This window comes from Harmonia axyridis, chromosome 3, assembly GCF_914767665.1.
Source record: "Harmonia axyridis chromosome 3, icHarAxyr1.1, whole genome shotgun sequence".
NCBI lineage: Eukaryota > Metazoa > Arthropoda > Insecta > Coleoptera > Coccinellidae > Harmonia > Harmonia axyridis.
In genome coordinates, this window is record NC_059503.1 from 49,462,984 (window position 1) to 49,475,051 (window position 12,068).

The window sequence follows — 12,068 nt, forward strand, 5'->3', positions numbered from 1 at the left end:
ACGGACGCACCGCTTTGTTGCACCTCTGTATCGGCAGAAGACATTATCGTGATAATTGATGAAATCGTTACACGGTATATATATTTATCTATATATGTATATATGTATATATATCAAGAACGTTAGATACACTTTCTGCAGGAAAAATACTGAAAATTAATGCATTAAAACTGAAGTCGACGGAACTTTGGCTAGAAATGTATGAATATGAGGATTATTTCGAGCAAAATGCTCAATTGATCAATCCTTGAAATTTCCGAATGGAAAAATCAAAAATAGAAAATTTCTGCACCATATCGTCTAGAAATATTCCCGGAAAATTTCCCATAATCGATAATAAACGACATTCGAACGAAGGAATGTGAATTCCGGTATAAAACGCTATCGTTAACAAAGGTGGTCCTTCGAGCCAGAGTATTGGCCTCAGTTTTCTCCATGTAATTTGATTAATAGGAAATATAATCAATTGTATTTCAGGGAACGTAAATTGTTCGAATTTTCATTAATTCAAAGCATACTTGATATAATCGATAACTTTCCTACAATTAGGGTTATTATAGTTCTGAAAGTGGCGAGTCGGTAGGGTGATCTAGTGTGGATGAATCTTCTAACTGTTCAATGAAGACAATTTTAAATCAACTCGTGAGAAATAACAAACAGGAAAGGATAATAATCGTATTTTGGAGCAGGCTGGAAATGTAGCTGATTGTTCATAAATTCATAGAAAAGCTTTTCCGCTACATAATGCCGTAATACAAAAGAGCGTTCGGAAAAAGTAGTCAATCTAATATGAAAACTCGATTAATGTTAGACACGCACTAACGGATGAATTACCTGAAGAACGGACCAGGAGGTAATCATACAAATTAATAGTTTGAAAAAAAAGGATAATATAAAATCTCCATAAAAAAAAACAATTTGTAATCCCATACCTGAAGCAGGAATCAGCGAATGATATAAATGGGAACCAGCGATATCGTGCAAACAAAACTATATTACCTCATTTAATTAAGATATCAAATAATTCAGTAAGTAAACTACTTTTAATAATTCAAGTGAAATACTAAATTGTTAATTCTGCACTTCAAACATGTGAAACTTAATTAACACGGGAGAGTATAAATCTCAAGTATAATATTGTCAGTCCAATGGGCACTGGAAGAATGTCTAGGTAAAGTTGCTTCACCCTCCACTCATTATTATTATCATATTATAATAATATTGTATTATAATTATATTATAATGGATATGGAATGTCTTGATGATGAGTCTGATAACTCACTGGCAGATTGAATGGTCATAGAATCGAAAGTATAAATTTCCATCAACTCGTCATTAAGCTGAACGATGAAGAGAGCCTGAAATGTTTATGATGATGAGTACATACTGGCAGATTTAATTTTTATTGTTATTAACGGTCATAATAGTGCCGTAATGTAATTTTCCATAAATCTGTTATTGAAGAAAAGAAGAAAGAAAGAGGTGAGCAATGAAGAATTTTTGCTGGTTTATGCAATGGTATTGTTGATCGGAGTCATGTAATATACAGCGAAAACAAGATCCCTATATGAAGAATAAGGAATATTGTTCAAAAAGCATTAATACAAGGATGTGCCACGTCCCCGACACTTGTTAACAATATAGAACAGAAATGAACATCTGAACACGCTGAGAGGTTTTGGTGAGCAGTTTGCATGTAATATTTTTGGCAGACGCTCTATTGTAAGATTCACTACTAATGATGTTATATTTAAGTGAAAGCAATTAATATGATTAATACCGGCACCACTGACATCATCAGCATATTTAATGGCCTAATATATATATATATATATATATATATATATATATATATATATATATATATATATATATATATATATATATATATATATATATATATATATGAACCCAGCGGTTCATATTTGACACCCTTATGAGAGATAAGTTCAACGGTTGATATATATGTTTTTTCTTTGTAAATATAATATGGATTGTACCGTGTGTGAAATATTGTGCAATGCGGGATAGGAATGAGAAAATTGGCTTCTCGATTAGAAAATGTGTGATCTCGTTATACGCGGAGGGGATTAACTTAGCGAGAATTATCAACTCAAACGGGTGGGATGAACGGAACTTCTTCTTCTTGATAGTGCCAATCCGTTATCGGATATTGGAGACCATTCTGGCTATTGTGACCTTATTCACTGCTGCACGAAACAGTCCAATTGTTGTTTCCCAGAACCAGACTCTCAAATTTCAGAGCCACGAAATTCTCCTCCTGCCGGGACCTCTCCTTTCCCCAACCATGCCTGCTGTATTAGGGGTTGTCCATTAATCACGTGATCTTTTTTTAGCATTTTTTAAACCCCCCTCACCCATTGGTGATACGTAGTGAGGTTTAAGACCACCCCCCCTCCCCCTTCTCAACATCACGTGTATTTTTAGTACCTACAACGAATCTTAAAATTTTCTGAATATTATCTTAATTTAAATACAGGTATAAACTATAATCTTTCTTCTGAAATTAAGGACCATAATAAAAATGTCCACACCAGGTTGCAAGTTTTTTTTGATTGCCATAACAATAATAATAAACGAAAAGTGTAATCATAGGAAAAACATGTATTGTACTAGCATAGTATAAGGAATGGATAGTAAGCCAACCGCCGTTTGACGGCAAGGAGCTGGTCACTTGGAGTCGTTACTGTAGTTGGAACCGGTGTTTTACGGGTTGCATATATCGAACACTATTGACTACCCAAAGTGGAGAAGTAACTCGATAATAGACGGCGCTGAATCATGAGCTATAGATGGCGCAGAAATAATACGATAATTAATTCAGTGGCGTGGTTGAAAAGGGGTCGCATGACATTGCCAACAATTTTTATGTTATTATTAAGTTACCACTACATTTGAATATTTATTCGAATAATTGCGATTTGCATTACGATAAAAGTTTGAATGATCACTTAACTCTCTATTCAGGAATAATTAAAACAAATTGATAGATACAATTGAATTAAAATTATTCATATAATAGTAGAAAGTGGTTTCATCCGAAGAAATATGAATAGAATTGGGATATTATCAATGAAAAAAATATAAAAATTGAATATAAGATTCAAACATATGAATTTAGCAATAAAGAGTTCTAAAAATAATAATATAAGATTCCATATTCGAAATGTAATGTCGTCTTTTAAATCGTTGGCAAAGTTTTTTCATTTGAAATCTTGCTTTTCTGTTCCCTATGCATTGTGATTTTTAGACATTTCTCTATTTCAGTGGTCAAAAATTTTTTTATTCTGAATTGAGAACCGACGAATCTTTCTATTCTTTCAAACCTGGGGTCTTGAAATGTACACACATCCTCTTCTAACTAAACTGAATCAGAAAAACAAAGTGTTTTGAATCATTCATAGAATTGAGGACGAAGTGTATTCTTGGAGGATTTAATGTTCTCAAAATCCGCTCGATCATTGTTTTGGTATCTGTATACCTGTAATGAGAATGAATTTATTTATGGCATTTAGATTGTATTGCTGTGTCCCAGCGTAGGATTACTGCGTCTACATAAGGATCTATAATTGTATTTTGAACGTTGTCATGTAATGAAAATTATTTATGGATTTCCAAAATGAGGTTTTTGATTGAGAATTAGTCTCGAAAATTAGCTCCGCTTTGTATGATCGGTATTAATTTTCTCGATAATTTGGAACAATGAGCGATAATGAATGATACTGCTAGTCTACTTGGATGATTTTTTTATGCAATTTTTTTAACGAAAATTGTTTTGGGGTTTGAGGATGCATTAAATTGAATTTGTATTTTAGTATATCCTGAAACATACTAACTATATTTATCTTAAAATGATAAGGAAATGCCAGGCGGCAAATTTTCAAAGTGCCTGTTATGGTTTATTACATCTCTTGTCGTTAGACACTTCTATCTTTTGAGCGATTTCTTGTGTACCTCCAATTTCTTTTATTACAAGGTCAAAAGGATTATTGAACGCATTACGACCCTAGGACCGGATCATAAAATACCATTTGGTACCTATTTTGCTCACTCTCAATTGAGCGGTAGTTTTTCTATAGAATTTAACATGTACTTGGGTAAATATCTTATTTTCTCCTTTCACAGTGTTTATGCTGCCATAATGACAGCCCTAAGAACTGGAGAACTAGTATCGGCAACAGCCGAAAATACTGCACGCTTTGTGGAAACCATCAACAACTTATTTGATGCTTTGAATAGCACACGGTTTCATTCAACAAAACCTTGTAATCGTGCACTTAGTGATAGAAATCCGGAAGTTATAACAGCCATTAATAATGGTTATGAATTAATTGAAAACTTGTATAAAGTTGGCAAAAATAACAAATTAACGAGGCCTGATAGTTTTGATGGTTTTCTATTAACTATAAATGCCGTGAAGCAATTTGCATTTGATCAAAGAAATGAGGGATTCAACTATTTATTCACGGGAAGGCTTATTCAAGATCCTCTCGAGAATCAATTTTCTGTGTATCGTCAGAGAGGGGGATATAACAGAAATCCCACAGTAAGTAAGGCAGATGACGATGAAAATATTTTAGTGGCAGATAACAACGAACCTTTTTCCTTATTGAATCTCGATGAAAACTCGTCTTCATCAGAATCGGACGATTCGGATTCTTCAAGTAGTCCAAGTAGTACTCCTGCCATCGAATTTCGAGATGGAGTGACATTGGAAAAATGTTCTGTAGTTTATTTTGCAGGTTATTTGGTCAAAAAATGTTGGGAGCGTTTCGGGTGTGAAGATTGAAAAATCACTTTGGAGGCTCCTAAAAATCTTGAAAATGAAGATGAGCTCTTGATCTTTTTCAAAAATTACGGTTTAAATTTTGAATGTGGATTAAAAGCACCTACATCTTTGCTGGAGAAATTCACAACAATAGTTTTGGATTGTTTCAGCAAACATATAGGGAAAAGTTGCAATGATAAAGTCATGTGTAATTTGAAAAAAAAAGTGTTAAATGCATTAAAAATTTTCTGCCCGAATGGTTCGCAACGAATATCATCTGCTCGGAACATAGAAGATATATTTTAGATTTGTTGTTAAGAACTGCAATATATAAATATTGCAAAAATATTTCCAGCCTACTTAAATTTCGGCAATCATCGAAAAATGTGAAACTGTCAATTGTTCAACATTATTGAATATACAAAAGGCCAATTTTTAATCATTCAAAATAATAATAATAATAATAATCAATTAAGTCCCATTTTTAGAAAATAGGACTTTATTGATTTAAATTCGTTACAAATGAACAGAAAAGCAAAACAACTTATAACTTAATATTGTACGAACAGAAGGAAAGTCCAAATAACCTTCAAAATATAAAGATAAAATAGAATATTTTTCTAATGTCACTTCGGTTCGAGCTATTCGATTGTGGGACTACTAAAAATAAATAAATAATTCTCTTTATTCCACAATAATTCAAATCATAATGAAATGGCGTCATCAAAATTGAGGCTTTCATTGAGTTTCAACATATCATAAACGGAATTGTTGTCATACTACCAAAATATTTTCATTAACATATGGCTGACTACCTTGCAGGTAGACTCTGTTGCGGATGTAATTTGTAACAATGCTAATTTTGAATGCTTATTGTGGGATTTCCATTCTCTGTATTGTATTGGGATTTGATTCTTGAGTCGATCTTGAATAAGCCTTTCTGTAAATGAATTTTTGAGCCCACATTTTTTATCCGTTGCAAGTTGCTACACGGTTTTTATATATAGTGACAAGGAAACCATCAAATATATGGGTCTCGGTACCTAATTTGTTATTTTTGCCAACTTCAAAGATATAATTGCCAATTAATTCATAATGATTATTGATGGTTGCAAGAGCATTCGCTCAGTATCTTCATGATTACAAGGTTTTATTGACTGAAACTGTGTGCTTTTCAAAGCATCAAATTCATTATCACCAGGGCAGCACTGAGACTCAATAACCCTCATCAATATCGTATAGTGTCTTATATCGGAAAAGCTTTATTCCCATAGAAAATTATTTTGTAAAGAATTGGTGCGGGTTGAATTCAAATAATAGAGAGTATCGAAAAAATACATCATATTGTTTCCTTCCAAGAACAAAAAAAAAATTAGAAACTTTTGATTTCTAATTCAGTAAAATTTGAGGAAATCTCTCTAAATTTTTATTGAATTAGAAATCGAAAGCTTCTGACCTGGTCGTAGCTAAATTCTTTAATGTATTTCTGACATCTAAATTCACCTTGATACTCACTTGTTACCATTTACTTGAATATTGAAGGGATTGAGGCAATAGGTCCTTTCTCAAATGCTGGATAAATAACAGATTTAGAACAAGATCTTGTAGAACTGATGTTAACCAGAGAGCTAAGAGTTTTAATTAAACAAGGATAACAACGATTCTGATTTAAAAAATCATTATCAGTTCTTTCTTCGTTAATGGTTGAGCTTGGATTTAATAAAGTAGCTTATTTACTTTATAAAAAAAACTGCACAGCACTAAGAGTGGCTATTTGCTTAGTATGTATAGAAGAACTAAAATTCCATCTGTCTCTACCAACTCTTGAACTTTTCTTTATAAAATTTCTTTTATTTGATATTAAAACTGAATTTTCCAATTTTCAAGTTTTTTCCTTCATTTTTACCAAAAAAGATGTATTACTAGGAAACCTCTAATATTTCAAGCTCCTGAGCTATATGAAAAATCCATTGATATGTTCAATCCACAAACTATAACCCGAAAATATTCATTTCAATTTTAAATATAAGGTAAATATAAAAATAAAACATGATTTTATTTATTTTCAACATCATTGAGATATTTCAATATAATTTGGTTGTTGAAGGTAAACTTTTCTTCAAATATTCATAAAAACATAGGCTGATTTTTCGGTCAGAAAATATTATTACAGTCGAATAATAAAATAAATAACTCTAAGAATCGTAAAAGGTTGGGAAAAAATGATCGAAACCAACTGTCAAATGCTAAATATAGCTTTTGAGAAATTTCATTGGAACTTACGACATTAGGAAATCAATGTTGATAGAAACTTTACCTATTCTCACTCAATCTATAATAAAACAATATCAATCGAATATTCTTCAAATATATTCAATTGCAATATCGATATCCCGGAAAATGGAGTTTATTCCATTCATCAATCCTGAAAAAACCTAGAGATATTTCATGACGACTGGAACTGATTAGTGATTTCATGATAACTTGTAGCATTGTACTCGTTTATCACAAATACACGCCACTGGCGTAAATTCTTATTGTAGAGCAGAAAAAATATCAAAATATAGAAATCTTCTGACCACTCTATTTCAAATGTTTTAGTTCTTCAAAATAACACCAATTCTTTCAGAGGGCTCCACTTTACGGACCAATTTTTTGACAGTAAAATTCGAGGCTTAACGTGAGTGCAACTAGATGGCGCTCAACATCAACAAAATCGAAAAAAGCACTACACTGGCTTACTATCCTTTCCTTATACTATGGTACTAGTACATGAATATATTTAATAAGAAGTCGTATTTTGGTCTTCTTGTTCAGGTCGTGAATCGTGAAAAGTTTTTTCATTTTAATGAAAGCTGCTCTTGCCTTTTCAATCCTACAGCGGATTTCCCTTGAATGATCCCATGCCGAGGTACGAAATTGTTTCGACTCTCTACCATTCTGTTGTCGATGTAAAGTTGATGAACGGAACGCGCAGAAGAAATAATTATATATCTTATCGCCGCCTACCGTCATCGATTCTGTGAAAATATTTTATGGAATAATTTATATATGCCCATTTCTTAATTTGTTCAAATTGATAAAATAAGGTGGCAATAAAATTTGGATAAGAAATGTTCCTCCTAGAGCACTACTAACTAAATGCTTATAAACTTGAATAGACAACACTTTAGTTTGTCCTCGGAATATTTATATATTTTGTGATCGTATGGTCACAGCAATTCCAAGTAAAAAAAAATTAATAAATAATATTTATAGTTGGGTGAATGAAAATGTTAGCTGTTTACCCTTAACGGTGAATTCCAAAAGAATTATCTCGTCATTGTAATTTGGTTGCCCATCTCACGGACAGGTTTAGCCTTTGTGGGAATTTTGTTTGCTTTCGGATTGTATGATATTTGTGTAATGGAAAAAACGAAGAAACGTTAACTTTGTGGTCCTGAAAAGGACCGATAGCAATATTTCGATGGTGAAATTTAACCTCCGAAACCGTACAACGTACGACCTTGGCGTTTCAAAGCATATACGACGTCCATTGCTGTTACAGTCTTCCTTTTTGCGTGTTCGGTGTAAGTTACAGCGTCTCTAATAACGTTTTCTAGGAATACCTTAAGTACACCTCTAGTTTCTTCGTAAATCAAACCAGAGATACGTTTCACCCCTCCGCGGCGGGCCAATCTTCTGATAGCCGGCTTTGTGATTCCTTGGATATTGTCTCGTAGAACTTTCCTGTGACGCTTAGCGCCACCTTTTCCCAAACCCTTACCACCTTTGCCTCTGCCAGTCATTTTTCCGTTAACGATTACAATAACAAGAATTAACTAAAGGTTTTACCGTAAAATACGGCTTTTATACCATCACAGTTTTCCCCACCACTAGATCTACACGACCAACCAATGATATTGCGAGAATGTGCAGTGGAACCGCCTACCTATTCCGCTATAAATAGATGAATCTAAGATTTACCTCAACTAGTTTATACCCATACTCGAGATGGCCCGTACGAAGCAAACGGCAAGAAAATCCACTGGCGGAAAGGCACCGCGTAAGCAACTTGCCACAAAAGCGGCACGTAAAAGTGCACCCGCTACGGGTGGCGTAAAAAAACCTCATCGTTACCGTCCAGGTACCGTAGCTCTTCGTGAGATCCGTCGTTATCAGAAAAGTACCGAGCTGTTGATTCGCAAACTTCCTTTCCAAAGGTTAGTGCGCGAAATTGCCCAAGACTTCAAGACCGATCTCCGTTTCCAGAGCTCCGCCGTGATGGCCCTTCAAGAAGCTAGCGAAGCTTATCTGGTCGGTCTATTCGAAGATACAAATTTATGTGCCATTCACGCCAAGAGAGTAACCATTATGCCGAAGGACATTCAACTTGCTCGACGTATCCGTGGCGAACGTGCTTAAGCATCTTTTTCACAAAGTTTAAAATCGGTTCTTTTCAGAACCACAACTTTTTTTTTACATTTATACAATTGATTGCTTTCTTATAAGGTATCCCAAATTAAAGATCCGATATCAATAGTGCAATATAACCTTACTTAATTTCTTCCAACAAAATGCGTTACGAATTTCAATTTTGATTATGGATATCAGTCTTTTGATATCCTCTATATCTTGGCGCAATAGCTTATTTTAAGCTGGAAGCAAATTATGCCGTCTTATTTCCAATTCGATCATTCAACTGCAAAAGATTCTGATGACCAGCATTAGAGAGAAGCGATACCGTGATTTCTAGATCACGTTGTGAAACGTGAACGTTACTTTATGATATCAGTGAAATTAAAGCGTGACGTGATCACTGTTTAGGTTGCTTGTTAATAATATTTGTATGAATCACCCAAACCTGGGTTCGATTATATTTGCAACTCGAATTGGTCACTCATTCAAAGCAAAATTGTTATGAAAACATCCATTTTTCTTACATATTCAACTCTTTTCCTTATTTCAGATTTAGTTAGGAACGTAACAGAAGGATATCGACTTTTCAAATGTTTCCTCAAATTTGAAGAGGTGATTTTGAAAGATAATTTCAACTTGCATAAATTACAAGTAGCATAATTTACATCAACTTTTGTGAAGAAAGCCCAAAGATTGCTGGTCTTTCGCCTGTTATTATTCTTTCGCCTATTATTATTATGTCGCTGACGTGTTTTCGTTTATTTTTTATAATACAGAGTACCATTTATTGCTTCGGTCGACAACTTCAATATAGAAAGAATTTCTTTGGGGTTGTTTATCAAAGATAAGCATAAAATTAGAATTTTATTGCCACCACCAATTATGCAGTAATGCAGTAGTTATTAGTTTGCAGCAAGTATTTATTGTTTAACTAGTTCTACAAAAATACTTCCTACAGCATGCAAAGTTGCCTACGATGCTGGGATTGTCATAAAAATATGCAATTATGTTAGTCGAAAAAGGTTCCGAAGCAATAAAAACATCAGGCTGCCTTCATAATTTACGATTGCAACGGACGATGATATGCCCTGAAAAGATCTGTGAAATGTTCAAACTGTGATCCCGTCACGCTCTGTATTCGTTTTTCGGAACCGTGACTACCTGTGACATTCTGATCTCAGTGATTAAATCACAGTTCGTGAAATATCGCTCTTCTCTAATCAGCATTCCACCGACTGTTTCATAACATTTTGAAGAGGATAATGAGCATACAAGTTGTAAATAACATCCCATCACCAGTAAGGGTTAATGTACAACAATCTAGCTTGCGACATGTTTGGAATACCATAGACGATGAGATGGCGGTAGTTTTTGCAGACACTCGCCATTGCTAGAGTCCATCGAACTCTGTGCTAAGCTTTAATTCTTCGGGTTTGATGAAATGTCCATCAGTTGATTATTCAGGTGATGCGTCAGCAGTGTTGTGAAAGGCAGTGCTATGGTTCCTAAATGGTTTTGTCGGAGATGACCCGGGACCAACTTCTATTTTCTTTTGAAGTTTGTAGGTTCGGGTATATACCCGAACTTAAATAGGTGGAGTCAATTTAGGTGGTACGATCTCAAATAAAAAGTTTACACTGAGAAGCCAATTTTTTAGTTTACACTTATCGTCAGATTGATCGATTGAAGATGCCTCCTAAAACTAGCGGAAAAGCTGCCAAGAAAGCTGGCAAGGCCCAAAAAAACATTTCTAAAAGCGACAAGAAGAAGAAACGCAAGAGGAAGGAAAGTTACGCTATCTACATTTATAAAGTATTGAAACAAGTCCATCCGGATACGGGTATTTCAAGCAAGGCTATGAGCATCATGAACAGTTTCGTTAATGATATTTTCGAACGCATCGCCGCCGAGGCGAGTAGACTTGCTCACTACAACAAACGTTCGACAATAACCAGCAGGGAAATTCAAACAGCAGTGCGCCTTCTCTTGCCCGGTGAGTTGGCAAAACACGCCGTCAGCGAAGGAACTAAAGCAGTAACAAAATACACCAGTTCCAAATAAAGCAGGAATTGTTGTTGCATATCAAACGGTTCTTTTCAGAACCACAAATTTTTAAAACTTATAATTATAGTCTGATCTCTAATTTCACCGTTAACGACATGTAGATTTATCAATTTGAAATAATCCATACTAATATAATTCGAATATGTTCGTCAACTTCCTATACCATGTCTGATAATTTTGCACACCAATATCATATATATATGTATATATATTCGGTTCAATGTTATTTACCTGCTTTTCAATTGTTACTATATATATATATATATATATATATATAAATATATATTTATACCGTTGCAGGGTAAGGCTTAGAGGTTGCCGGTTCCTCTCAGAACAAGGCAACACTCAATTGCTTCTGAGGAAACTTCTCACAATTCTCGTGGTCCACAAGATCATCTCCTTTTGCGCCTTCTCTATTAGATCTTCGTGAAGTCCAAGTTTGGCTGTGTTCCCAGTTAGATGCATCTCAACCAGCCCATTCGTGGTGTGAGTAGATATATATATATATATATATATATATATATATATATATATAATATATATATAAACCTGTTGCAAACAGTGATTGTTAACAAAAAAAAAAAATATATATATATATATATATATATATATATATATATATATATATATATATAGATCAATGAGATAAGGGTTTATCGACTCAATGTTTGGAGGAATAAATAAAAAGATGAACTCTTTATTCTGTGACAAGCTTTCGCATTTTTTTAATGCTTCTTCAGGGCTTCTAAAAGAATGTACAATAATTTTCACAATGAACAATCTAAAATATTTTTTACACATTGAACTTACCGAATGT

At 33.8% G+C, this 12,068-nt stretch overlaps 3 protein-coding genes across 3 annotated transcripts; 2 read left to right on the forward strand and 1 right to left on the reverse strand.

The window, feature by feature from the left end:
- Positions 1 to 8,219: 8,219 nt before the first annotated feature.
- LOC123675088 (histone H4) lies at positions 8,220 to 8,756 on the reverse strand. Its single transcript, XM_045610334.1, has one exon. The coding sequence runs from the start codon at positions 8,575 to 8,577 to the stop codon at positions 8,266 to 8,268; it is 312 nt and encodes a 103-aa protein (XP_045466290.1). The 5' UTR covers positions 8,578 to 8,756; the 3' UTR covers positions 8,220 to 8,265.
- A 26-nt stretch (positions 8,757 to 8,782) lies between these two features.
- On the forward strand, positions 8,783 to 9,193 carry LOC123675391 (histone H3). Its single transcript, XM_045610744.1, has one exon. The coding sequence runs from the start codon at positions 8,783 to 8,785 to the stop codon at positions 9,191 to 9,193; it is 411 nt and encodes a 136-aa protein (XP_045466700.1).
- Positions 9,194 to 10,876: 1,683 nt separating this feature from the next.
- LOC123675392 (histone H2B-like) lies at positions 10,877 to 11,248 on the forward strand. The gene has a single exon (XM_045610745.1). The coding sequence runs from the start codon at positions 10,877 to 10,879 to the stop codon at positions 11,246 to 11,248; it is 372 nt and encodes a 123-aa protein (XP_045466701.1).
- Positions 11,249 to 12,068: the final 820 nt, after the last annotated feature.

Bases quoted from the DNA above. Each gene is read 5' to 3' on its own strand.
- LOC123675391 (XM_045610744.1), top strand. From the start codon at position 8,783: ATGGCCCGTACGAAGCAAACGGCAAGAAAATCCACTGGCGGAAAGGCA.
- LOC123675088 (XM_045610334.1), bottom strand. From the start codon at position 8,577: ATGACTGGCAGAGGCAAAGGTGGTAAGGGTTTGGGAAAAGGTGGCGCT.
- LOC123675392 (XM_045610745.1), top strand. From the start codon at position 10,877: ATGCCTCCTAAAACTAGCGGAAAAGCTGCCAAGAAAGCTGGCAAGGCC.